Source organism: Anguilla rostrata, chromosome 2, assembly GCF_018555375.3.
Source record: "Anguilla rostrata isolate EN2019 chromosome 2, ASM1855537v3, whole genome shotgun sequence".
In the NCBI taxonomy this organism is placed as follows: Eukaryota; Metazoa; Chordata; class Actinopteri; order Anguilliformes; family Anguillidae; genus Anguilla; species Anguilla rostrata.
The window spans coordinates 37,273,467-37,301,034 of NC_057934.1; the positions used below are offsets into that span (position 1 = coordinate 37,273,467).

General features: G+C 41.7%; 1 protein-coding gene and 1 long non-coding RNA gene across 4 annotated transcripts in view; one reads left to right on the forward strand and one right to left on the reverse strand.

Annotated features, from left to right (window-relative positions):
- LOC135247944 (uncharacterized) overlaps positions 1 to 27,568 on the forward strand; it is a 131,162-nt gene that overhangs the window by 85,440 nt on the left and 18,154 nt on the right. The window lies entirely within an intron of this gene.
- LOC135247943 (G protein-activated inward rectifier potassium channel 1-like) overlaps positions 20,839 to 27,568 on the reverse strand; it is a 36,089-nt gene continuing 29,359 nt past the window's right edge. The window contains exon 3 of the mRNA XM_064321954.1: positions 20,839 to 22,327. Within this exon, the coding sequence (XP_064178024.1) occupies positions 21,666 to 22,327 (662 nt within the window). The 3' untranslated portion in view covers positions 20,839 to 21,665. The remainder of the gene's footprint in view (positions 22,328 to 27,568) is intronic.

Sequence of the window (27,568 nt, forward strand, 5' to 3'; positions counted from 1 at the left end):
ATCTGCGCTGGAGACAGCGGAGGTGCTGACAAAACAATGCAGGCCAGCATACGCGATAATACACTTGTGCTCAGGAACCAGTGGTGCACCGCGATGAACCCTGACATAGCTTAGCTATCTCACAGATGCTTCAGAAGAGGGGGGAAGAAGACCGTGACTGTCGCTAAGTACCCTGTCATACAGTGGTCACTGGTTTCAGTTGACGCATTCATTTCAGACTCTCATCATAGGATAAAGTGGTGTCAATCTACAGTGGTGTGGAGGTTTGTGGAGTTTAAAAGCTTGACACTGATCAGGGAGGGTGGCAGTCTGTGGTACCCACAGAGCATGCTCAAACACACACCAGCCCACATTCACCTCCTCTCTCCCTCACTCCCTCACATGGGTGTATGTGTGAGTAGCTCTCAAACACATACACAGACACATGCATATTGATTCACGCAAATATCAGGAGACACATAATAACAGGTGCACATGTAAACTAACACGCGCACCAAAAACCAACACCTTTATCATTTGCTCAGCACCACTGGAGAGAAGTCCCCGAGTGGTTTAGGAGTGAGATTAAACAAGTTTTAGATTTATCTGTCCGCCTTTCTCAACACTCAAGAAGCTACTGAGAATGTCAGTACACATCGGTTCTGATTCTAAATATAGGACAACAAACAGGATTCCCTATAACCCCTGGTGTTTATCTATACATCTTCATAGCATCCTCTCTGCAATTAAGTCATTGGTGAGTGAAGGTTCTGACCGTTTGTTGCGTAGTCACAACAAATGGTCCTTGTAAATGGGTGATCATCTAGCATCTGTTTGCTCATAAGCACAAGGCACTGCAGCATAAAGACATGCTTTATTTTCTCAGACCCATAGAAAATCTGTATAAAATAGTCTTCAGAATCTTCCATTTTTGACTGACAGTTGTAAAATATTCAGTTGTGTCTCAAGCTCTGTAAATGGAAACTATTCTGTTCCTACCTGTATCCGTAGTCAGAAATAATAGGACAAAACGATAGACATTTTAACACTCCCTGAAGGCCCATGGGGCGATGGTAAAATTGCAGCTGTATTACCTGGGTAGGAAACCTCACTGGGATAGTGTCATGACTGACTGAATCTACAGGGAGAGGGAAGTGTACATTTAATAGAAGGAAGGATTTGAAAGACAGATACTGTAGGCCCCTTGCTAGAACTTGTTTTGAATGTTGGATGAAACAGAATGCAACAATCCTCAGTCTACTTCAAGAATGCATAACTATAGCCCAATTCAATCTACATTAGTTTCTTCAGGGTAACAGTCTAGTAAAACGTTTTCAGCACTCCTCTGTAATTTCAATCATCAATTCGGACGAACTTAAATTCACAGTAGGAGCGTGTTTCTCTTTCCATAAACCTGGATAAGCGTCACACACGGCCACGTGATTACACTTGATGTTCGTAAAAAAATCTGGGCGTCTACAACACACATGTCAAAGGGAAATAAAATGTTTGATAAAGAACGCTTGTTTTACATTGACTATCAACACCGACCAGGCGTGTATATATGTGCAATATTTTCAATTTTGAAGTTGTGTCCATGAAGTATGTTCTGCTGTGTTGTTAATCAGAACCAAAATCACTGATGCCTCAGCTTGTTGTGTCACATTGGCCTACATGAAATTGCACTGCTATCAAAAAAAAGTCTAACTTCACCACGGGTGGCAAAGACACACACGCACGCACGCACACACACGCACACACACACACACACGCACGCACACACACACACACTCAGGAATTTTTTCCTTTTTACAGCCTCATTTATGCTTCATGCCCCTTTCACAGCTTACAAATCAAATGTCCTCCAGACGAACCTGTAGTATTTACAAACTGTAAGCTTTGAAGTGCCTTGTTTTTTATGATCAGGTCTTTTGTCATTTCTCCCTCTGCACAGAAACACATGCTCGGTATTAATATTCCATGTCATTGGACTCATAATGTTCTTCCATGCATTAGATCCATTCATTGTACTCTTTTCCAAAATGGATAACAAGCAAGTCCGTTTAATGCCTGGAAGCGGCGGAAGAAAAATTTTAGTTGTTCAGCTGATTACACATGGTTGATAGGGCATTGCTAGGTGGTTGCTAGGGTGTATGAGTTGATTGCATATACATCACTCGATGGTTGCTAGGGCATTACTTGGCGATTACCAGGGTATTGCTTGGAAATTACAGGTGGTTGCTAGGTGAGTGCTAGGATGTTACCAGGTGGTTATAATAATGATTACAAGGTGGTTGGTTGGTGGTTAATAGGTAATTACAAGTGGTTGCTAGGGTGTTCCCAGGTGGTTGCTAGAGCATTGCTGGCTGGTTGGTTGGGTGTCACTACGTGGTTGCTAGGGTGTACGGGATGTTGGTTTAGGTGTCACTAGATGGTTGCTAGGGCATCACTTGGTAATTGCTAGGGTGCTGCTAGGTAATTACAGGTGGTGTTCTCCCTGTGTTTGCGTGGGTTTCCTCTGGGTACTCTGGTTTCCTCACACAGTCCAAAGACATGCAGGTTAGGCTCATTGGAGACTCTGAATTGCCCATAGTATGTGTGTGTGAGTGTATGTGTGCCCTGTGATAGATTGGTGACCTGTCCAGGGTGTATTCATGCCTCTCGCCCAATGCTCCAGCACCCTCCATGACCCTGCCCAGGAGTAAGCACGTATAGATGATGGATGGAACAAGGGGCTGAGGGAACATAGGAATGACCCTCTCTCACTAGCTAGCTATTGATTTATCTATTTACCTATCTTTAACTAGCTCTCACTGGCTAGCTAGCTATACTGCCCTGCACACAAACTTCACAAATTAGCCTGCATTAATGTTAACTCAGCATTGTTTGGCTAATAGTAACTGAGATTTAACAACATTATGCTATTTCAATCGATTGCATTTAACTCTAATGTGAAGACGATTGTTAATGCCTGTATTTCATTTTCAGATTGCATGTTAGATGGCAATGTACAGATGTGAATTGGTGTGTGAAAAAAATAAAGCATGGTTTTCAGATGTGGGCATGTCAAATTTATAGGAAATAAGTTGGTGATGTCATCATGGCTTTGTCCACTTTGTCCACTGTCCACTCTCCGGTCTATTGGTTGTATGAACAACTTATTAATCAATGCTAACACATATGCATTCTACTTTCTACTTTCTTTCTGGATGGGATTAGTATTAGAGAAAGTATTTCATCATATGTTTGCTAGATAGTCCTTTATAATTGTCTATATTTCAAAGGATTTACTTGTCTCATTTGCAGTCAGTGATTAATGGTTACTTTTTTTGTTTCTGTAGTTGTTTATGTGTTCTCGTTGAATCCAGTCAGCATTTGTTAATTGGAGGTTTTGCACAGATTTTCAGCAACTGTCAGTCGAGTTGTACACAAAATTAACAGGTGGAATAGGTATGCATTATAAATCTGTTGCTCACTACCTACTTCTGTGAGTGACCCATACATGCTTCATTTATTCTCAAGCTCAACAGGGCATTCTGTGCTGCTCTTACGCATTTCTGTCAGAAAGATGCAGTAACTATGTAATACAGCTGCATTGTGCTTTAGCGTTTTATGTCTTCCACCAGTACAACGGTCTTAAAGCTGTCGAAGAGAAGATGTAAACGTCTCCTCAGAAGTGAGACGTATTCAATTCATAAACCTTTCATTATGGGCATTCTGGGCAAACCATAAACAGGGCTTTGTGCATTTTGAGTTGAATTTAGCTGAAAAGGCTTTAAGTAAACAAAGGTTTAATTAGGAAATTTGCTAATTTAAAAAATTTGGGGTATTTTCGGGTGAAATTGTGTGCCATACCCTCTAACATCTCAGCATTTCCATTGACACAAACACACAACTATCCAGTTATCTGAGCTCCTCTCCTCCTCTTTAAAGGTGAGGCACCCTGTAAAAGGGCAAATATGTGCTCTGACAGACAGATGGAGATAAAAGGTGAAATCCATACCAGACTGTCACCTCTACTGTGCCTGTCTCACACTGGCTCCGCCCACTCCAGACACAGCATCTGTGTTATTCTACCCTCCTGAAAATCACCCACGAATCTGCATCGCTTTATTCTTCAGCGCGCATGCTGCCGCACCACTACCCGAGACATCTTTCTCTACACGCATTTAAGTGGATAAAGTGAGGGCGTGCGTGCAGACGATCGGATCAATGGCGGCGAACGAAGGGCAAAGACGCACGTTCATATTTAGCATTCAGAGGCCGCCCCGTGGCTCCTGGAACCGCGTATTTAAACCGATTCATCAGAGTGAGGAGCGGCATTTCTAGTCGCTTCCAGGCCTAATTGCCATTTTCAGCTTCTGCCCTGCGAACCCCCCCCGTATTAACGCGAGGAAATCTCTCCTCTTCACTCCGAATCCCACGCGGCCGGCTCTCATACGCAGTCTCGTGGCCACGCTGACCTTAGACATCACTCCTAATCATCCTTCGGCCGCTGCGATCCGCGGGGACGCTTTCTGATTTTGTCGGCCCGCGCCTCGCTTTTCTCCCCGTCGCCCCGTTTTTTTTTTTTTTGTGGGTTTTTTTTTTTGACGGCCAGGTCTTCACCCCTATCTCTGGGCGCTCGAGCCCGGGGGGCCTCAACAGAACGATAACTGGTGTGAATGTGATTTTAAAAAACCTCGACAGGATTCAGCCGGCGAGCGGCGGGGGGCGGGGGCGGCGGGTGGCTGGAGGCCGAGCTGAACGCGGGAGCGCGAGGCCGCGCGCGCGAAGTCTTGCCGGCGCTACGGCTCGAAAAACATGCCGGCTTCCCGCCGGCCCGCGATTTCTACCCCGATCATTCTCCCCCTTCCTCATGAAATTCTAAACGTGAGCCGACCGTGTTGAATGCGCTGACAGCAATTTGCCTCTGATCCTCTCCTGGGGCCTGCTCGGCGGCAATTCGTGTAGACTGCGAAAGTGTCCCCCGCTGCACCCCGGTCTTGTACGGCATGTGTCTGCATTGTCGAAATGAAGTCTTTCTGACAAGTGTGGCACTCCGCGACGCTCAGACATGACAGGCACATAAAGATGCATTAGAGTGGCGACAGTGGTTCCAGGTCTTTTTTGTTTGTTCGAGTTTCCCCTTTCTTTGCTCCAGCGAGTGAGACTTCTGCTTTTTCTGTGTAGCCGTGAGCCTGTTCACTGTGATATTGACTTATCTGATCCAGTCGCTGTGGACCGATGTGTTTTGTCAGCAGTCTTTATACCCAACTGGATACGCTACTTTCTCAAACAGTCTTTAATCACAAGCGGTTGCCTAATCCGGTGTGCTAAATGGCAAACTGTTTGGTGTTAAATCACTGAGCTAACAGAGATAATTCAACACTGGCAGGCCAAATAAGAGATAAAAACCCAGTGATAGAATGTAATCCATCTGAGCTGATTTAATACCGACTGGTGGTTTGTGTAACCCAACCTCCATAAACTGCTTCCTTAGTCTCACATCCCAGCCTACATTAATGGGCAGGCTTACGTCTTCCTGGTGCTATCCCGTGCCTTATCAATGGACGTGACAGTGGTTTGTTGTCTAATTGCAGCTTTTCTCACAGCTCTGAGACAATTAGAGATATTCATTTTGGCAATTTGTCAAATTTGCTAGAGACAAATTATGTTTGGACAAGCATGAGGTAAGTCCTTCAAGAAACCGTTTTGAGGATTGTGAAATGGATTTAAACGCCAAGTAGTAAGAGAATTAGGCCTGTCTCTGTTCATTTTAATGTTGGGAGAGCAGTGGTTGGCAGCGTGGTTGTTAAAGAGCTGTTGTGGAAGACGGAAATAGTCGTTAGATCATTATCTTAATTTTAATGCAAGAAATATTTGCAGACAGGAGGCTGAGCTCTGCACAACAATAAACACATTCATCAGTAATCACCATTAGGCCTTCTTCTCAGTGTAATTTATTCATCCATCTAACTGTTCCATTTATTTATAGCAGGCAATGTGTTTTTCGCATGTTTTTTGCTGTGACATTAGTAACTACGTTTCAGTTAGATCCTACATAAAATGAAATGCTCTTTTCTAATGAAAGCAAATGGTTCTGACATCAATGGGCTAGAATAGGAACAGATTGTTATTTTCTGAGAGTTCCAGGACTTTGAAAGCATATCTAAAAAGCCTGATTTGGATAGCATTGCAAGGTCAGAGGCATCCATAAAAAGCACATTACGTGTACAACAAAACAAAACCGTATATATCTTGGTTGAGATTCAGTTGGACCAAAACAGGCTCTTTTTATACAAACCAGTTATTTTAAAACTGTGAATACTGTAGCATATGTCAGTATATTGTAAAATATGACATAACAAATATTGCACACACTCATTGCGCACACTCATTTTTTAAACCATTGGCTGCGTTAGACATCAACAGTACCCTCATGAAAAAGGAAAAATGAAATACAAATAAACATTTTTAATGAAACCCATTACGTGCATTATATCTTGTTCATATATGTATTTTCTCCTTTTAAATGAACAGTAAATCTACCGTAGAACTTGCGATAATGTTGTGTGCCTGTTTTATTTAATATAGAAACGTGTATCTGCATTAACTGTAGCATGGTAGTGGCTACATGTTGCCTGTGTTTACATGGCGCTGCTATAGTTTCAGTTTAAAAGAGCTGCAGCAAGTGAAGGAAGGTATGTGAACTGATAATGCAGTACATTTTAAATTAGTTGTTCCTGTTTGAATTGTGAAATGCAGCTCTGCTAAGGTGGTAAAAAAAAAAACATTTCTGGCCTGGTTGAGAAATTGAGAGATTGATGCTTATGGTGTCTTTGTGTATGTTTTTAATTAAATGTTTTGTATTAAATCTTCCCAAACAACAGCAAACAATATTTTGACCTGCAAAGATATAGCTGCCATATGAAATTATACAGTATATGGGTCACCAGATTTTGTGGTTTTTTTTCAGTCTTGTTGTCTTTCTCTAAGAGCACGTCTGAGGGTTAATATTAGTACTCTAACCCAACACTCTAACCCAATTCCAATACAACTACATGACTGAACAATGGCTTATAGCTTTGACTATCAGGATTAGCGTATAAGGAATTTGAATCCATTTGAAATTCCCAAGTCAATGTCCAGCTGTATATATAGATAGCATGTCAAATTGTCCTTCACATGTTAATGTGCTTATCTAGTGAGCAGACCACTTCTAAATTGACTACAAAACAAATCTGATTCATTTTCAAAGACGGTTTGACTATCATCCTACAATAGAATGTTCTTGCCACATTGAATACATGTACATATCACAATGATTAATGTTGGTGTAATGTTTTTTTTTTAACTGTGCTACCACATGTCCTACCCCATGGCCATATATATTCCTTTTACACTGACGATACGTAACAAGATCTCAGTAAAATCTGGTGTCTTGAGTAAAGTTACAACCCTTCTGATTATTATAACCATATAGATATCCCAGAACCTTTAACAACTGCTATCAGATAAAACAGAAATCTTCTGTTCTAACCCTGATTTTGTATGGTTGCTCTCTAGACTGGGTGATCTAGATCCAATTGAAATGTGAAACAAAAACTGTGTCTCAAGGACTATTGTTCAGCATTTGGCTAAATATATTTTTGTTATCGTAGTTTGGTATTTGAGAAACATTAAGGTTATCCTGGCTTGCAACTTTCAGCTGAGAAACTACAGAAATCAGGCAGTTTTTGTCTTTCAGTGATGCTGTCCCTGGGTCATACAGCAAAGGGAGGTGCCTATTACCTGACACAGTGGAGGCATTGCTTGTTTGGAATAAATTTATTTAAATGAAACAAGACAAAACTTAAGTAAATAAGTTACTGTAAGTAAGAAATTGTTTTATTTTTTCATAGTGGATATAAGATGTCTGACATTATTTATGGAGGCAGGCTCTGGAAACTGTGGTACAGGCTGTTTTCGTGTACAGAATCCAAGGCTATGTATTGACAGCACACTATCCTCTTCCAACCCAAATGCTCTGAGCTGATGGTGGGGTGATAGTACGGCTAGTCTAATTAGCGGGCCTAATTGGTCAAATCATTTTAGAAATGTTCCCGCCTTAAAATATGTAAGAAGTTTATCATTGCTACACCGCTTATCCTTCAGAACATCCATTAAAACTAACAGGATTTTGTACCTGGAAGATCTCAAAGTCTCTGTACCCTGAGGCATTGCTTTGGTTATTGTGCAGCACCTGCACATGACAGGCCAAATTCTGGATGATGCATGTTGAAAGCGTGAAATAGTAGTGTATGAGCTGTACAGCATAAACCATCACGAAGAGGAGCTCTGCACACTGGTCCATTATCGAAGCCACTTGTGAAAATGGAAGCTCACAATGAACTTTCCATGTTGGGGCAGGTGTTCAAACAGAGGGTCAGATTGCTGTACGGATCCCAGGGGGTTTGGAGGGTTATAACACTGTGCATGCTGCAGATTAAAGCCACTGTGTCTCGCAGGTCATTTTTTCAGAGCAGGTTTTGCATATCAAAAGGCAAGCAAGAGCTTACAATGCACCAGGGGCTTCTCTGAATCAAGATCGCATTGAAGAGCAGTGTTTACAAAGCAGCAACGATAAAGGAGCTGGGAGAGCCTCACTATTGTAATTGAAATTCATGGTTTGGAGAGATTTATAGCACCTTCACTAAAAAGGACAGAACCACTAAATTTATCTCCATTTTCATCCTCAGCTAAGTTGTTTTAGTGACTAAACGCCTTTATGGATACCCTTGTCTGGAAAGACGCAACCATTTATTTGCAGCTGCTTATTCCACTGGATTGGCTTATGACAACATTCCTTGAAAATTCCACACTTGGGATTTGAACCCTTCACCCCATGGGCCCATTCTGTCAGTAAAAACCTTGTAGTATCTCTAGTGGACGCATTGAAGAAACAGGCTGCAAAAAGAAAACCCAAAGCTTACTTCTGCAGACTATGACCAACATGGAAAAGCTGTCATCTCTGTGGGACATATTATGAGGGCCAAAAATATAACCTGTTAAGGAGGAGGAACTTAGAATCTGCTGGGCCAATGCTATACACTGTACATTGACCTGCAACTGTACAGCTGAAGGACAGGTTTTCCCTAGTAGAATCACACATGTAAAATGAACTGTCAGCCATCTGTTTGTGAGTCTTGGTCAAAGCTGAGCTGGATAGGGGTGCAGACCATGATCCAGGACTTCATCAGTGTCCTCATGGAATGAATAAGTAATCAGTGTTGGGTGGTTTTATGACAGGGTCGAGGGTCAGGCCATAACAGGATGTATGATAGTCCGTGACAGAATGTATGATAAGGAAAATGAGTGGGGAATGGGTAAGGGAAATGTACCACAAACCGACCAGTAACTCTGCTCCCTATCTCCCAATCCAAATCTAATTGAAAGCTGGCTAGTCTTCAAAGGGTGCTAGACACAGGGCGGCTTTAAACGCTGAGCTTTGGACAGCTGACATTAGAAACATTGGTGTAATTAATCTGTTAGATTTTGCTGTGTGTGTGTGTGTGTGTGTGTGTGTGTACAAGTGATCCAAAAAGTAATCTTCAGAAAGGTAATTATAAGATTGTGCATAATTGACAAAGTATCCTGGTCTGATTAGTTACTTAATTTTTGTAATCTGATTATGCAATCCATTTCCATGTAATTGGTTACTACGCAACGTTGTTTGCAGTGCAGTAACTAATATAATTACAGTATGCATAAATGGTCACTGCAACTACATGCTTGTCATCAGTGCAAAAAATTTTGGCCTTGTTCTTTTTAAAATCCAGGCATGCGTATAGCGCATGCCCATGAGTAGTGAATACAAAGGCCCCTTATCTTATAACACATCAGATTTTTCAGTTGTTGCTCTCGTCTTGTGGTCATCCTCATTCGCAAAGCTTTATGAGGAAGTTACGAATACCTGTGCAGTGCATTTTGGGAAATTACCGTCCAATGGCAGAATCAACCTGCAATTTTCACTTTTGTTGTGATTTTAGCCACACATTAGTGCAACTGTTTCCATCAATCAGCCTCACTCACTCAAACAGAAAAACAACCCGAGTATTTTTAATTGTGGAATGGGGAAACATCATTGCTTTTTTCTGTATCATGCCTTTGTTTATGTTAATGATGAGGAATGTCAAGTGTGGTGTGATTTATCTTAATATGAAGGTGGGGAAGAATTCTTTGGAGGATGAGAAATTTGAATTCATGAATAATTCCAAACACTGACGTGGTTTGATAAATGTATTATTAAATTGCAATGAAATGACCTGGATCTTTCTTGTTCACGCATGGAATGGAGAAAGGGATTTAAATTCTCCTGCCCCTTCTGACTGCTTTTACACGAGACTAATTTGATGTAGTCCCTCTATTGGAATCCAAAATATCTTACATTAGGCAAAGTAAGGTTCCATACCACAGGTCATGTGTCATGTGTTTATGCAGGGAATAACAAGTAAGATAATTTTGGTGTTGCGTGAAACAAAGCCATCCCAATGGGAAGTTATTAAGTAAAGACAGGGTATTAATTTCTGAGATGCATAACCCATTTAGCCACAGTGGCTAATTCTGTATTCAATAGTGGCAGGGCTGTAATTTTCGTTTTGAAACTCTTCCACAGAGAACCCAATTAAGCTGCCAAAGACGGAAAAGGTAATAAGGCAGTGCTCTCTCTTAATGGAGCGGCTGTCTCTAATGAGGTCGGCCACGTGCTCCCTCTCTGTACTGTACGTCTTCTCCTCAGGAGGTCCCGCGCAGGACCGCCCCCGTCACCGGGCACGGTAATCACCATTACGGCTCGCTCTGTTTCAGCGGCTTAATGCGGCTGACAGCTTCCTCCCGATGGTCTCCAGCGCAGCATGCATCATGGTTTGGGGCATATTGATTGCTGTGAAGAAGAGCTGTTTTTTTTTTTTTCTTTTTTTTTTTTTGCAGCTGTCAAACCATTCCGCGCACAACTTGAAGTCGTTGATTTGAGTGACAGGTGGAGCTAATGCTTTCTCCCACAGCTAAACAATTTTAACGCTGTTACAGTAAATTATATGCGAGGTGAAATTGTGAGGATTGTAATTTGCTCCAAATGGCAGTACCTGCTGAGTAAAATGATATAGAGAACACTTGTGCTCGAGTGTAATTTGCGACAATATGTTTAGCACTATGATATTATCTGAGGAAATCTTTGATTGTTGGACTGGTCTGCATTTTGGACTATAAACACATGGTGGGGTAACAGCCCCCGCCTCACCCCTCCCCCCCACCCCATCCGCTCTTTTCATGGCCGGAATTTAAATGAAAAGGGCAACGCGGGAGACCAGAATTGATACAGTACCAAACTGCATTGGAGTTTGAAGTGTTTCTATATCATTGCCGGAAGCAATTTTGCATGAAATGGCCCATCGTGCGCATTACCGGCCATGCGGAACGCGCTCTTAATTCTCGCTATAACACAGGGCAGGCTCTGCGAAGCCAGGAGTGGAGTAAACCATGGAAACTAGTCAGCCGTGGAGGGAAGTTACTCACACTTGCTGTACAGTCCTTGACAACAGGACTTTTAAAAATCTGCATACCTCTGAGAGATAACGCAGAGCAGACTTCCTTTTGAGAGGTCCTTTTTGCGTCCTGTTGTGACAGTATGCTAAGGGAGGATCCATATGGAAATACAGCATGTCTCCTTGGAACACATCTCACGTAATTATCCGCCGTTGTGTTTGTATGTTTGCGAAATCAGATTTCCTTAGATGGGCAGTGAGGCTGGCTCTCTGTCTTGGAATGTGTCCTTCATGCTGCCTTGGCATCCATTCGAATAAATGCCTTATGGCTTCTTTCATGGCTGTACATTTAATTGTATTCTGCCATGTTCTTGCAAGGTCAGTGAGAAGATTTTTTTTGCTCTCGTTAGTTTCAAAGGATGCCCATACATATGTGCTCATAATGCTTAATCACTTGCGCAAAAAAGGATACAGGGATTAATTATATGTAAATATGTAGTCAATAATCCAAAAATATTTTTCCTTTGTGATTTCAAGGCACAGACCAACAGGCCTAAAATACCTAATTCTATATGGTAGATACTCGAAACATTACATCCACCATTAATTAACATTTTTGTTTGAATAAATATGTATCGTCTATACAGGTTAAAATCCTTTGTCAGGTTTTACATTAATAAATAATAAACATTGAATAAAATAAACCTATTCAATTCTTGAAAAAGATAACTCTTTTATGAGGTGATAATGAAGTCTATTTTATTATTTCAGTCTTTGTCACTTGTGGTGGCATCACTGGGAGGTACAGAACAGCGACATGGGGCAATTCTATAAATCCGGATTTGTGGTTAGCATAATGCAACACTAACAACGAAGTAAAAATACAAAACAAAAAACAAAGGAATGCTCATTAGCTCGATTTCTTTCTCTCATGCCGTCTCTGTCTCTCTGGTTCTCTGGTGTGGGAACTTCCTGGTCTCAGACACTTTTAAACCCATGGGCTGAATAGTTAATAAGCCCACCAATGATATGGCCCCAGATTGACCCAATTCCCTAGACTTAGCCCTTTAAAAGGTATTTATTTCTGAAATGCAATGATTCATTCATATTTACATTTATTTAAAAATGGTAGCAGTAGGATTCGTTCCCAGATGAAATTGATCTTATTTTCTAATTTAATATGACATGGATCCAGTAAGTCCATCCCATACCATTAAAAATATGGAACAGGTTATAGAATTACACAAAGAAGTGGTGACTGTGATATTGAGGACACTTAAACACTCATAGATCACAATGTTATGGAGTGATCTATCGTAACTCTTGAAATGAACTCTTGAAGAGAGCCAGAAAAATAGGCGTTTCGATTATTTTTCATTTTGTATCTTTTTGCTCTGTAACAGGTAAAGCTGGAGACACATTTTAGGACAGTGTGCCAGTGTTTTGCTGATGGCACTGCACTCACAATATTGTAACATCTGAATTCATGCAAATGTAGCTGAGTCTGGACTCATAGGACAACTAAGACTTCAGAGAGTGGAGTATTGATCCCTTGATGTCTGTTGGCCTGCCTTACTCCCACATGCCTGAAGGGTCCTGGCTGTATTATTGTTGTGTCTGCAGCACAAACTTTTAGTGCTGAACCTTTGCCCTCATTAATTAAGCAAGCATACATGTTACCTTTACTCAAAGCACAAAAAAAAATAATTTTTAATAATTTTTTTGCTGCCTTCTGTGAATATCTGTAGCTTAGGCTAGTGTTTTTTTTTTTGGTTGTGTTCAGTTTTCCGAGCTTGTGCTTTCAATATGAAAGATAGCAAATGCAGTGGATATAGATATTAGATTTATGCATGAGCCTTTGATGCAGTTCATCATTCTGTAAATGAATCTAATGAACATCTGAATAAATCGATTGACTTTAATTATTCATTTGGTCTGTAGTCAATTTTCCACCCAGAGAATACTAATTTACACAAAATGTTTTACACAGTGTTCTTCCATCTCTATAATTGTTTTCATCTGAAACTAGAAATCATAGTATGGTTTCAGGAGCACTGAATGTCTGAATTGAGCAAGCCAGCCTCCTGGCCACTAGGGGGCTTGCTCAAAGGATTTAAAAGAGTTAATGCACCTGCCAGAGGGGGTAACACTGGAAACAAATCTTATTGAAGAGAAAACAGTGATGGATCCATATGTTGGATTGCTAAAATAGGCCTTTAAAATGTTGAATTTGACATTTGATTTATGCATGAGCCTTTGGTGCAGTTCACCATTCTGTAAATGAATCTAATGAACTTATGAATGAATCGATTGACTTTAATTATTAATTTGGTCTATAGTCAATTTACCATCCAGAGAATACTCATTTACACAGAATGTTTTACACAGTGTTATTCCATCTCTGTGATTGCTCTCATATCAAGCTAAAAATCAGAATTCAACATAGTTTTCTTTCAATTTTGAAGACAGTGGATTTCAGACTTTATGGGGTTTTCATACAACTCTCTGAATTCTCTGACAAGTTCAACTGAGGAAGTGAGGATTTCAGACCAAGGATAAACAACTTTACTTCTTCGGGAAAACAAGCCATAGGGCATGAGGTGATGTGCACTTCCCATCTTCCAATGCAGTGTTCCATTTATATCCCTCTGTCTCCGGCAATGCAGAAACACCTTGCAAATAATCTGCCCTAAAACCACCATTCAGTCTGTCATAAAATGATTTCGACCAATCGTTTCATTCATATGGTTAACGCACCACACTGAGATGTGTCCGACGGCCTCAGATAAAATCTTCTCTCATACGTCTTTAAACACAGCCATCGTTTTTTTTTTTTGTCAACTCCTCTTGATTGATTGAAGTGAGCACATATGTGCTGTAATTGGTTGGAGTAATGTGGGCGTTAATGAAAATATGTCTTAAAATCTGATTGGCTAGACTTGAATTTGCACATCTTGCTATGAGGATTGGTTCAAAAATCCACAAATGAATGCAACCGATTCCACGGGCGATGCATAAATGTACATCGAGTCATTTCCCAGGAGACAAGAGATTTGTTTGCGAGTGCAAAAACATACTTGTGAACCAATTATTTAGTTCCATTTATTTGTGAACTAGCTACATTTATTTGTGAACGAGTTCCATTTACTTGCGTACCAATTACATTTATTTGTGAATCAGTTACATTTTCCTTTTCAGGAGAGACTTGTTTGTGAGTGCTAAAATGTGTTTGTGAACCAATTATTTTGTTTGTAAGTTTGTGAATCTCATTTGATTTGATTTATTTATTTATTTATAAGACAATAATGTTCTGGAGCAGAACTGTGGATGTCTACACTCTCTCGAATCAACAGGGAGGTTGCAAGCTGTGGTTTCATATAATTGGACATTTAAAATTAGGGTGGGAATTGGACATGTTCAGCCCCACATTGGGTGCCATATTTATTGAAAAGAAATAATGAAATAAAATATAATATAACTAAAAATTACCCAGCAAGCCATAGACACATAACTGCATCAGACAGAGACATTGATTTTGTCCTGTTAAGTTGTTTTGCAACAGTTTAAAAGGAGACGCCAAATTCAAGGACAAAATCAATGGCTCCGTCGGATGCCTTTTTATTTATTTATTTATTTTTTACAGCTGAGCACGCCAAGAAATTGCTGGCCGTACTGTAGTAGAGAATCAATCAAGATGTTGATAAAGAAGGGTCTAAAATATGTTATTTTTATGGCATGGTTTGTCCTTGTTTTTTTACTTTGCATGAAAAATAATCCTTTTCCTCCTCTCTGGCAGAAACATTGATCTCTGGAGAAATATAACATGCAAAGCTCAAGTGAGCCATTTCCAATCGAACAATCATCAGTGTTTTTAGGAATACATTAACCGTTGTAACTCATTGCTCATAACTAGTCATCTTACATAAAATCCAATTGAGGTACATGGTTGTAGTATATGTTCAAAGTCACCTAATGGGTTTGCACTTTCTGAGAGTATTTCATTGGTTCCAATACACAAACAAGAGCAGTAAAGCATAGAAAAGTATTTGAATCCAAAACAAATACGTATTTGACCCAGGTCTGACTGTCATGCAAGGGGCTTGGTTCCACAGGCAGATTGTTCTGAGCCCATAGTTATGGTTTGTTATGTTTTCAATGAGGGAAGCTACAACTTGCTGTCAAAATGCATTCTCAAACCAATGTCATGCATTCATACAGTCATACAGTAACTATTATGATGTTATAAATGTATTATCTGGCTTAGATTTCAACACCTTTTCCTGTCTTGGATTTGAACATAATTGTTATACCCCGTTCTGTGTGAAGCATAGGTATTAGTCTTACATTCTCATTTCGTGCAGCCAATAAGCATGACTCTTGCCTGTGAGCTGAAAACATTTGTTTTCAGCGAGGAAGGGAACATTTATCCCCTTCAATCAGAGAATGTGATCATCGCTGGCGACATAATCTTACCAGCATTCCACTAACTGCGGCGTTTTTCGCTCGTCAGACGCATTTTAAAGTTCTGACGTGGGCACGCGGCATCTCTTGAGTAGAACAGGAATTATTCATATGTAACATTTATCTAGTGTTGCCTTAGACGGAGCGCTGCAATCAATGTGGGGTGAGGTAAGGCTGCTTCCCGCTCTTTAGGGGGAGTGGTGTTCGCACAGAATACAAAACGGGGGGCAGAGAACAGGATGCGTACTCCACTCAGCTTTCCATCTCAGTGAAGAATAGAATGAGAATAAACTGCAGTGGTGTTGCTAATGCAGCTGTAAGCCCTCATTCCTTTAGCGGTGGTCGCATTAACGCACGATTCAGCATTTTTGACAACTCCTGTTTCTTAAGGTCTTTTTTTTAAGAATACAGCGGGCGATGACACAGACTTGAACCATGACCAAATACTTACCGGTTATCAATTGTCTGTCAGTGTCTGACATTTGTGTCATTTATTGATCATAATGAAATGCAGAATTTGAAATGTCCCACGTTCCAAAGATGCAGTGGTCCATGAGCAAGCGTGACCACTGTTTAGTGGTGCCAGGGTGGGAAATAATTTGCCAAGTGACTCCATTTCTAAATGGGTTTTTTATTTTGTCGAATGTTGAGTGGGGTACCTGACAATGCCGAAAGACAAAGAGAAACTGTCCAGAACAGACAGTATTTTTCTGAGCAGAAAATATGCACAATTTAGTAATAATCTTAACTGTCGTCAGACATGGCACAACATGGCCTCTTCACTAATGAATGCTGGTTAGCATTGGTACTGTATTACGAGGCCATATAACTAGCTGTTCTTGTTCTCGGGAGTGGGGGGGAGAGGAATCCCTGGAAATTCAGAGAACCCTCGAGAAAATGCTTGAACTCTTTCCTTTGTGCGGCCACAATTATGAGTAATGAACTTCAGCTCCCAGCAAGTAAAGAGCTATGAACGTCTTCATGATTCACTTTGGCAGTTAGACAACATAATTAAGAAGTAACCCTAATAGCCTGAAGGGAAATCTTGGGGGTTGTCATGGAGACTGTGACATGAAAAGCGCAACACTCCGCTCCTATGAGGTTGGCCACATGAAGAATCTATGTTCACGCATCAGTCTCCAGCTGCTGATGTAGGTAAAGGCTAAGTATCCATAATCAAGGGGGTCATTCCTAAATAGACAATATTATGTTAATGTCCAGTTGTGCATTGAATTTTGAAAGCTTGAAATATTTTTCACCAGTTAGCAACATCCTTTCTTTTTTTGAACACTGGTCATTATGGAATTATGCTTTCAAATTATTTTGCCTTAAAATATTAAGACAATCAATACATTTAATTGTGTTGTGATAATTATGATATTATTCAAACATCTATGTACTATACTGTAGCTAGCCTTCTAACGTTTGTACAAATTAATACATTGTCAAGAATAATCTCTCATTCTCACTGCATGTATTTTTCAGTTGTTCCATTTCAGTCAGGAAAACTCAAGTATTTAAATATTTTAATGAATATGCAAAACAATTATTTATGTTTGTGCTGGATGGATTTGATTTAGCAACTTCCTGTGCATGCACCAGCATACACTAACCTATCAAACTGAGGGCAGGATACACCTCCCCCTAACAGAGTTTGAATTTGTACCTGATTAAATGGTTGTATATATTAAGTGCATACAATACTCACATCCATTCTCTTTCTTTAAGAAATGCTCATGAGACATTGGTCTGCTCCCATTTTCTGTCTGGAGATGAGTGCAAGAATGTTTTCATTCAGAATGTCATTACAGCGGTATGTACCTGTATTTCCACTCTGAGGAAATACCTACACAAATAAAATGAATTATTATTATTATTATTACGCAGCTGAGCAATACACGAGTAAGTCCAACAATATATTGATACAATTGAAGCTGTGTGAATTAAGAGTCCTTGTGTTCTGTGTTCTGGCTGTGTGGAATACCTGCTGAAAGCAAAAGGAAAGAATACTAGAGGAGCTCTGACTCTGTTTACGCTTGGTTTTAAAATGCGTCATGGGCGATTGGATCGTAAGTGGACAGCGCTAAATACAAGTGTAAACGACCACCAAGACGCATTGTGATCCGATCACTCGAACCACTTGCTGAGGTGGTCTGGGACGCATTTGACCACATATCTTTTGTAGTGTAAACGCTAATGCGTCATAATGCGTCCCCGACAAGGACGTAACAGGAAAATACGTCAGCAACGCAGGACGTGGTGGTTGTTTTGCAAGTGGCAAATGACTTTGTCCTGCCAATCTCGACAGTTGGAATAGCCCGTGCATGTATATTAGTTCTTTAAACATTTTTGTTTTCTTAGCTAGCCCGTGTGAAATCAGGCGCTTGTCTGTCAACCTTCTAGCAGAAGTGACGTAGGCAGTAACAAAATCTGTACACAAGTGGTCGGCTGGACACCTTGGAGACGCATGATAGACACAGGTGGGAACGGCAATGTGTCTCGGCTATCCACTTGTGTTCGGTTCACCGAAACGCATTTTAAAACCAAGTGTTAACAGGGTCTATGATGCAAGTCTGTGTGTGTGTGTGTGTGTGTGTGTGTGTGTTCGTGTGTGTGTGCGTGTGCATGTATGTGTATGTGTGTGTGTGCAAAGGCATATGTGCCTCATGCATGTTGCCTATCATGTACACACACAAATACATGCATATCTGTGACACCCACTAAAATACATACATGTAGACATACACACGCTTACATTCATAAATGCAAACCTGACTACACGCATGTCGACATATACACAAACCCAGGACACACATACACACATTCAGGATTACAGGTATTGGACCTTACAGAACAATATGTTGTGAATAAGGGACAGTGAAAGGCTGGAGGAAAGGCAGCCTCCTTGATATTTGTGTTTCCCTTCATATGGATTGCCGTACAACTCAGCAAAGCTGTGAGAATCTCTGACAAGGAAAATAAAGAGGAGCACATCTATGGAGGGAAACTGTCTACTGTCTTTGGTCATGAGATCCCAGATTCAGAACTGAGGTAATTATTTTCATGCACAGTTGTCATAACGTAAGACTTTGTAATTTAGAGGCACAATGACATGACACATTATACCTTCACTGTGGGCATTTCTTATTCATGTCATTAAGATCGATTAATTGTCGCTTGTGAGGCGGGATTAACTGCGGGGACTTGACTGCACTGGGAATAAAAGGAGGCCATTGCTATCCAGGCAGACGTCAGACTTCATGTGGGCACTCTGTGAGACTAATGAAAAGACAGAACGTTCAGTCAGTCTGTGAACTGTGGACATGCAAGAAATCTAATTATGCTATCAATGTTCCACAGTTGTCCCTCACACTGGAACGATGCGATTACAGCCCAATCAGTGGGCCTCATGCAAACAATGTCCTCATTTTTCCGTGGTGAGTCAATAGCTGTTGCGCTACCTCCATCAGGACAGGACGTCTGTATTTTTCAATTCCTTCCTTCAATTTTTGAATTCCTTTGAGATTATCGCCCGAATTGTTATGGGATGCTACAGAACCGTCATTTCTAAAAATCTGTAAATTACATTGCAGTTATTTACTTTTTATTACAAATTCCTCCCCCAACCTCCCACCCAGAGCCACAAGTGCTCTGCAGTTATTTCCCTTCCGTCTCTATTGCATTGAGGTGTTCATCAGTGCTGCTTGCAATGTAAGTTCCTGGCCCTGACATGGCTCTCCACTGTGAAGGTTTCACCCACTTTCATTTTGCTCAGACACCAAATTTCCAGCTTGTTATTCATGTTGCTTTGTCGTCATTCTCCTTACTCTTGATTGAGAATAGGTACAGCTGTTCTAATGGATCACAGTCTCACTTTAACAATTCTTTTCAGTAGAGATATTGGCAAAGTTTATTAAAAGAATAATTCTTACTGCACTCTTTGAAATCTTTTCAACCTCCCATGTCACATGAAGCAATGTCGATGTATTCACAATTTCACTATCAAACTATCCTGCAAGACTGCAAATTGTGTTATTTTAGCCAGAGGTACTTCTGCTCAAACTTCACAACAGTGAGAGATTTGAAAGATGTGAAAGAATGCAGTATGAATGAAGCTGTTTTATATGTCTTCGTGCTTTTTATTTTACAGTTTTACAGGATTTTTGAAGCCAGTGAAGAACATGAGCCCCGCGATATAGCAGGATCAAGGAAGGGACTGATACTATGTAGAAAAATACATTAAAATGACTGTGCTACTATGTTTTAACATCACAACATTTCCATGATTTAAAAATCCTTCCTCTGGGATGCCATCGTATAAAAGAATATGTAAAATGATAAAGTTTCATATTTTCAAGAACTCTATCAATACATCACCATAATATTGTATTTTGAACAGGTTTAGATGTTAGAAAATCCAGAGTGGGCTAGTGTATTGAGGGAGTCCTGCTCCTGAAATAAATTCAAGTACCTAGAAGCAGATCCAAACAGGTGGGGTGGAGGGTGAGTGCAATTCTGTAAGCAGCAGCAAGCAAAGCATGCAAAGAGCAGCGAGGGAGAGGTCTGAATGTTGGCTTTGAAATGGCGCGTCATTAGTGATGTGTGTGTGTGTGTGTGTGATTGGCTGAGTATGAGAACATGTAGTGATGTGTGTGTGTGTGTGATTGGCTGAGTATGAGAACGTAGTCGTGTGTGTGTGTGTGTGATTGGCTGAGTATGAGAACATGTAGTCGCGTGTGTGTGTGTGTGTGTGTGTGTGATTGGCTTAGTATGAGAACATGTAGTCGTGTGTGTGTGATTGGCTGAGTATGAGAACTTGTAGTTGCTAAGGCTGACCAAGCGCGATGCTCATAAATGACACTACTGTTAGTTTAGTCTGACCCGGGCAAATACGTAGTTTGCAAATATTATTTTATTATTTTCAGGAGCACAAGTTAAATATTCAAATACTTGTTTTCATTTTTAAAATATTAGTACTTCAGGTTGCAATTCAGTCATCAACCAGCCCATACAGGCATCTCATTTCATATGCAAATTAAATTAACAAGGAAATATTGAGAGCATTGATTGTCTGTTTAAGGAGGCATGGATTCATATATCTACAAAACGTTGCTGGAGAAAGCTGACTCGGAGAGTGCCCAAAAAGACTAATGCATTACAAAGCCTGAGCTCTATCCAGTCAATAGAAAAACAAATGGCACAAATAAATAAACTGAAGATTAAAGCATGTAAAGAGCTAAAAATGCACCGTTTATGATAATTATCATTATTATTATTATTTCAAAAGAATAGCAGTGGTGAATGTATTGAAAACCAGGAATTGAGATGTAGCATTGTGGTAGGGCAGGAGAGATGGAGATCGGGTGAAGTCTGTGTTTCTCACATGCACACAGTGATGAGAGGACAGAGGAGTCACAGGTGGGGCTTCCAAAAAATGGCTGGATCAGATCAGTCACAGGGACGGGCGTCGGTCCCCTCTGAAGTTTCAGTGGTCTCCTCTGAGTGTAAGATGCAGGGAATCGGTGCGAATACGCCATTGCTCTAAAGCGAAGGAGAAAAGCAGAAGAAATCACAGTAGTCCCCGTTAAAATAGTGTCGCAAAGTCGCTCTGTCCTTCCTCAGTTTGTTGGTTCCCTTCAGACAAACCGGTTTGTCTTTCAGGCATCTGTACAGGTGTAGAGTTCGGTCGGGCATTCCTGAGGCCGCGCTAGTGTCTGCGGTTCAGCGGTCAGCGTTCATTCTCCGCAGTTTGGCCGGCAGGTTGTCCTCGGGCCTTCCTCCCGCCTGAGGGGCGTGGCTGGAGGCGGGAGCAGGGGCGGGGGCGGGGGCGGGAGCTGGGGCGGGGACCGGGGCAGGCGCCGCTTTGTGCTTCTGCAGGTCCCCGGTGGACTGGGTCAGGGGCTCGGAGCTGAGCTTGAGGGCCCGGAGCTGCAGCCGCTCCTCGACGTCGCCGGGGCCTGGGACGGAGCCCACGCGCTGCAGCTTGAGCGGCAGGTCGCCCGTGCTGGAGGCCCTGCCGGCGGGCTGCGGGCCCGTCCTCAGCACCCTGCGCTGGAGGTCCTCCTTCCCGGAGCTCATCCGCTGCAGCTTGCTGGGCAGCCTCCCCGCCTGCTCCTCGATGGTGTCGATGCAGTCCACCGAGAAGACCCGGTCCCGCCGCCCGCGCGCCTCCCCCAGCGTGGGCGTGGCCGCCGGGGAGGGCAGGGAGGACTTCTCCTCGTACTCCTTGACGCTGTACAAGGGCGTCGGCACCTCGAAGGTGTTGTGGAACTGGGAGTAGTCCACACGGAAGAAGCCCTCTTCCAGGGACATGACGGGCAGGAAGCGGTGGCCCCACAGCACCTCGTCCTCAGTGTAGGAGGTCCGAGCCTGGCACGTCATTCCTGAGAGGGGGGAGAGGGGCAGGGGGGTAGAGGCAGTTAGGAAAATATCCAATGAGAAAACCAATAAACTACAGCCATATGTTTTAGTACCAGCACACACAGGTTTTCTGTGTGCCGAAAAAATCCAACTGACATGTTTTTCCAATGACGTCAATGAATTGTCATAGGATATAGACCTGTGTTTCTAAACCCTGGTCATGGGCTATGTTGGTTTTTGTTCCACCCATAATTCCAAGGTCTGTACTGTAATGAGCTGCTAAATGCTCTTAATTATATACTTATACAGAAAAACAATTTATGCTTTTAGTCACATCAGCCAGGTATACCCCAAAAATAAATGTCCAGTATTCACATTCCAATTTCAATCATTCAGACCAACTTATGTTTATATTTTCCATGCTGTATGTACCAAATAATGCCATTTGCAAATGGTTCTATTTTTAATTGATTCAATTACAAACTGACTGGTGAAATCAGTTGGGTCCTATTTGCTGAGAGTGTCAAACTGAAACCATGTTAAAATGAATGGAGTTTACTGACATAAAATGGCAGCAAGCCAAGCCTGCATTGAGTTAAAATAGGTTTAACCGCACAATTATGGTAGAGCTTAAGCACATTTTAAACAACCTTAATTGATCAAGAGATTGGCTTTGACAAAAACCAGCATTCACGAATTTGAGAATCACTGGTGTAATTCCAGCCCACGAAAAGCTGCTCTGCGGTTCATCAAAAAAAGAAAACGTACGGCAGCGTAAACACTCCAGAACTCGATGGACATCCATGTGCTGACATACACATCTGCCTTGTCTGTGCACATGGGCCCTCCAGAAGAAAACAAACTCACAACTGAGTGACTTTCAATCAGCTTACAGCTCAGGCCTCCTAAAGGAACCTGACGCTGGTGCACGGGGCTGAACTCATTCAACCAAGAATGATTTATTTGACGTAATGCGCGGTACTCTGGGCTATAGTCAGCACTGGCACAGGCAGGAATCTGGACTGTGGGCAACCCTCAGCCAAAGCATTATTCAAGCTTCTCTGTTGTTCTTTTTATGACAACACCTGAATGCACAAATAAAGCATGTCCAATCTCTGTTCTTTCATTGAAATGAAAAAGTATTTAATATTATCCAGCTTATCCCTTATTTGTAATGGTGGCCTGTGTTTTCGATGCAAGCAGCTATAGTGTCTTGCTTGTGTCTTCTGCTTGTGGAAAACACTATGTATGTAATGCACTTCCCAGGACATAATGCAATTTATAGCTACAACACTAGCCTGAAAGCTATCCAGGGAAAGATTTATCTACCTATTCGGTGGTAAATCTAAGATGGCACCCAACCACACAACATCCAATCTAACAGGGAACTTGATATGCACCGTCTAATGTCTTCAGCATCGGTTGTCTGCTCGTGTGATTATCTGGTCTGTCTTTCCTGTCTCCTGTAATGGGTTTTTTTTCCCCCCCCACCTTGCTAGACTTCGGCTTGCTCTCAAATTGATGTGGGGGGAAAACGGAAAGGGCTATCGAGATTCGCCCGCGATCGGTTTCCATCCGGTCGACCTCAAAAACAAGCAAGCAGGCTGGCGGTACACTGACTTCCCTTCCCGAGCTAATTAAGCATCCTATCGACTGCGCTTGGCGCCTCTCCAGGTGCGCGTCGGCACGGGATAATTCTCTCTGCCGGGTTTTTTGTGTGTGTGTGTGTGTGGCGCCAGCTCTCTGCTCTGCTGTTGATTGTGAGAACTGCTGACACCTCTTCTTCTCGAAGATCTCTACGGTCGATTTGCGACCCGCCCACTCGTGGCGAGTGCGGTGCCACCTGTGGAGCTTGGCGCGCGTGTTCATGTCCATCGTGCTGTCTGCCTGCTCTTTGTCCCAGATACTTTGATTGGGTCATTCCGGAAAAGCCTGAATATTTTTGTCTCACAGGCTGATTAACATCCAGTGTGAAAAGATAATCCCAGTTTACCGCTATCGAGATATTCAAACATCTTTCAATATTTTAATCAAATTTGAATGGCGTAATTTTTCCAGCCAATGCATTTTAAAATGTTTCACATTAAGCATTTTCCAGTACTGGTAGTATTGAATGCACTACTGCTGGCCATCACAGTGTAATCGGGGTCCCAGAATTCAATTCAATTTAATTTTGTTTATATAGCTTTTTTACAGAGACACTGTCACTAAGACACCTTACAGAAACAGGAAACAAAAAAAAAATCAACATGCCAATGTTCAGACTGTTGTAGGCATTTAGGATAGGGCATTTTGTTATATAATGTGTACGTCCCTTAATTCTGTTGACCGAGGAATCCCATTCGTATTTTCTGTTCTATTAGGTCAGTGGTTCTCAAACTCAAGTCTGGGCCCTGTTTCATGGAGCAGGATTACTGAGTTAGCTGGATAACGAGTAAAACTGGAACCCTCCCAAACCTGCACCATGGACGTAAAAAAAACAAAGTGCAGTAAAAAGAATTGTTCCGGGTTTTACTCAGTGCAGTTATCCAGCTAATTCAGTAATCCTGCTCTGTGAAATAACCCCCTGGAGCCCTGTGTATGCTGGTTTTTGTTCCAACCACAGTTGCAAAACCAGCATTTTAACAAGCTGTTCATTTCCCTTAATTATACGCTTTTCATGTTTAGAGGGATTATTTACCCGCATTTTGTCAGAAATAGCTATGGATGATATGAAGAGTAAAAACCCATATTCACACTGTGCTTATTATACAACATTGCAAACAATTGCATAAAAACCAGTAAAAAAAAATATTTTAACTGATCAATTAAAGGCTACTGAGGTGAATAAATAAGCCCCTTATTGGTGAAAGTATGGATACCTGGCCACCAAAACTAACCATTTGGTAGATAATGAAGAATTCTAAGTGAAACCAAATGATAATGAGCGAAACCTGGTTTGTGTTAATAAGTTTAAGAAAAATTATTAAAGGACTTAAAGACAAGTGTTCAACAAGTGAGCAAAAGATTGATTGCAACAAAAAACAGCTGTAACAGTACAACTGTAACAGTACTTCTTTCATTGATGTCATTGATGGAGTTTTCAAAATTCACCAGATTCAATGCACTTTAATGTCACATGAAAATGCAATAAATCACAGGTGGAGTTTGCATTGCCCTGATGAAACTTTTTTTTCCAATGGCCCACGAAAAATGTGAAAAAAACAAAAAGACTTTAAAAATGAATAAAGCCAGAAGCCAAAAAAAGACTCATTATTTCATGCGCATAATCAAAAGGCCTGATGGTGGGTGTTATCTGCAGCGCTGAGAAAAACAGTTCCCTTTTTGGTGTGGGAGGCCAGAGAACTGGAGCCAGAGGGCAGAGGGCATGGATTTCGCCACACCTCTGTGAATCCAGGACAGAGGTTAAACGATGAGAACATTTCACACTGTTATATAGCCTTCCACTAAATTCTCACTTTCTCTTTTTAAGCACAGCTGTTATTTCAACTCGGATACTACACCAATTCACTGTCTTTCCTTTTGCTCTACAAATTTCTTTTTTTATCAGTATTTTTTTTCCCCAGAAGGGTTGTGCCCTTGGCCAAAATACATAACAGATTTTGCAGCGAGTCAACAAGATCGAGGTTCCTCCGTGGTTTGAGCTCAATCATGGATTCCATTTGACTCGGCCTCCCTGCCGTTCCTTGCAAAATGATTTCCTTGACCTTTCTACCGGTGTCTCTGGGCTTGGAAATCAATAAGCACTTAAGACTCCGCAAAACAGATGTTATCCGCCTGCATGCTCCTCCACAGCTAAGCGCTTTACAGGATGGCCGTCCGCTAGCTGACGTCGTGGGTGGGCGCCATTGTGGAGGTGTAAAAATGCCTCTCTGGGCTGCTCGGCCTGCCCTTAGGAGTCAGGCATGCTTTGGGGTCCCTCTTGCAGGCGTACCTTTGTCATGTGACTTCCTACAGAACTAGTTCGTGTGGACACCCTGATTGAGAGGGGCACAGTGGAATGCTATAGGTGTTGAGGAGGAGGGGCCTGTTACTGACCTGAATACAGATTCCAAATTTCAGAGGTCCACTACACCTGATGGCTTGATCTAGTAGGTGTGTCAGTTGCGGGGCTGGTGGGGGGGGGAGGGTCGGAGTCTGAGAAAAGAACTCTTCTTGAGCAGCCACTCCAGGCTGATGATTGGTGCGGTTCAAGTACTGCCTTTTCATAATGGGATTGACCCAAACGTTGTCATCTGCAGAACTTTTGCCATTCTCCCTCCGTTTAATCCCCAGCATGCGTGTTCTGGGTCACCCCTGGAGTCTTCACGAGTGGCTTATGGGCTCTTCACAGGACAAGCAAAGGACATAATTGCAGCCCATGGATAATGCATGAACGTGAGAGGCGACTTCTAATTATTTGCCATTCATAAGGTGCTCGCCGACAGCCCGGCTTGCAACACATACAGCAGTTAAACACTCAGTGGGTGAAAAAGTCGATTTATTGTATTATTCTGGCTAAAACTGGACTTTTAAAAATCAGGTAAACATTGTAGTCCGACTGAAATCGTACTAATTCGAATTTTTCTAAGTCGGACTAACATACCTAGATAATGCAGTTGGGAGTCGATTTATTACGGCTTATATACGCTTCAATAGGCCAAAAATTGGCCTAGGCGTTCTGTGCATGTTCCGTAATTTACATAGCAACTACTGTGGCCAAGCGTAATCGATAACGTTTCAGAAAATATATAACTTTAAAAGATTTCATTCAATCTTCTACTGGGATTTTTGCCGTTTATTAAGGGTGTGACAGAAATTTTCGGTGCCGCTGACTATAATCAAATGTTTTTCACAATGTTTTTTGAGCAAGTAGCCTACCATTCAAAGTACATTTTTATGGGATAGTGCTGTCCGATTGTGCTAGCTACTTCACATTAACCTTGTACGGCGATCAATATAGGCTAACAGCACAGTACCACGTATTTATTGTCACCTATATCACCACTGTAATGAACTAAAAAAAGGCGACAAACGACCTTTTCTGTGAGAAATGCATTGTCGAGCTCACGTGCATACACTGCTGGCGACATAAAGCTCTGTTGTGCCCTCCCTAGTATCATGGCGAAAAAAACACATTTCTGGACGAACAAGGAGACCAACTTCATGGTATCGCAACTAAAGGAGTTAAATATACTAAAATACATGGATGGAAGAAAAACGCAGAATGGCGAACTATTCAAAAAAGTTGCGACAAAATTGGAGGAAGCAGGATTTATAAGAAG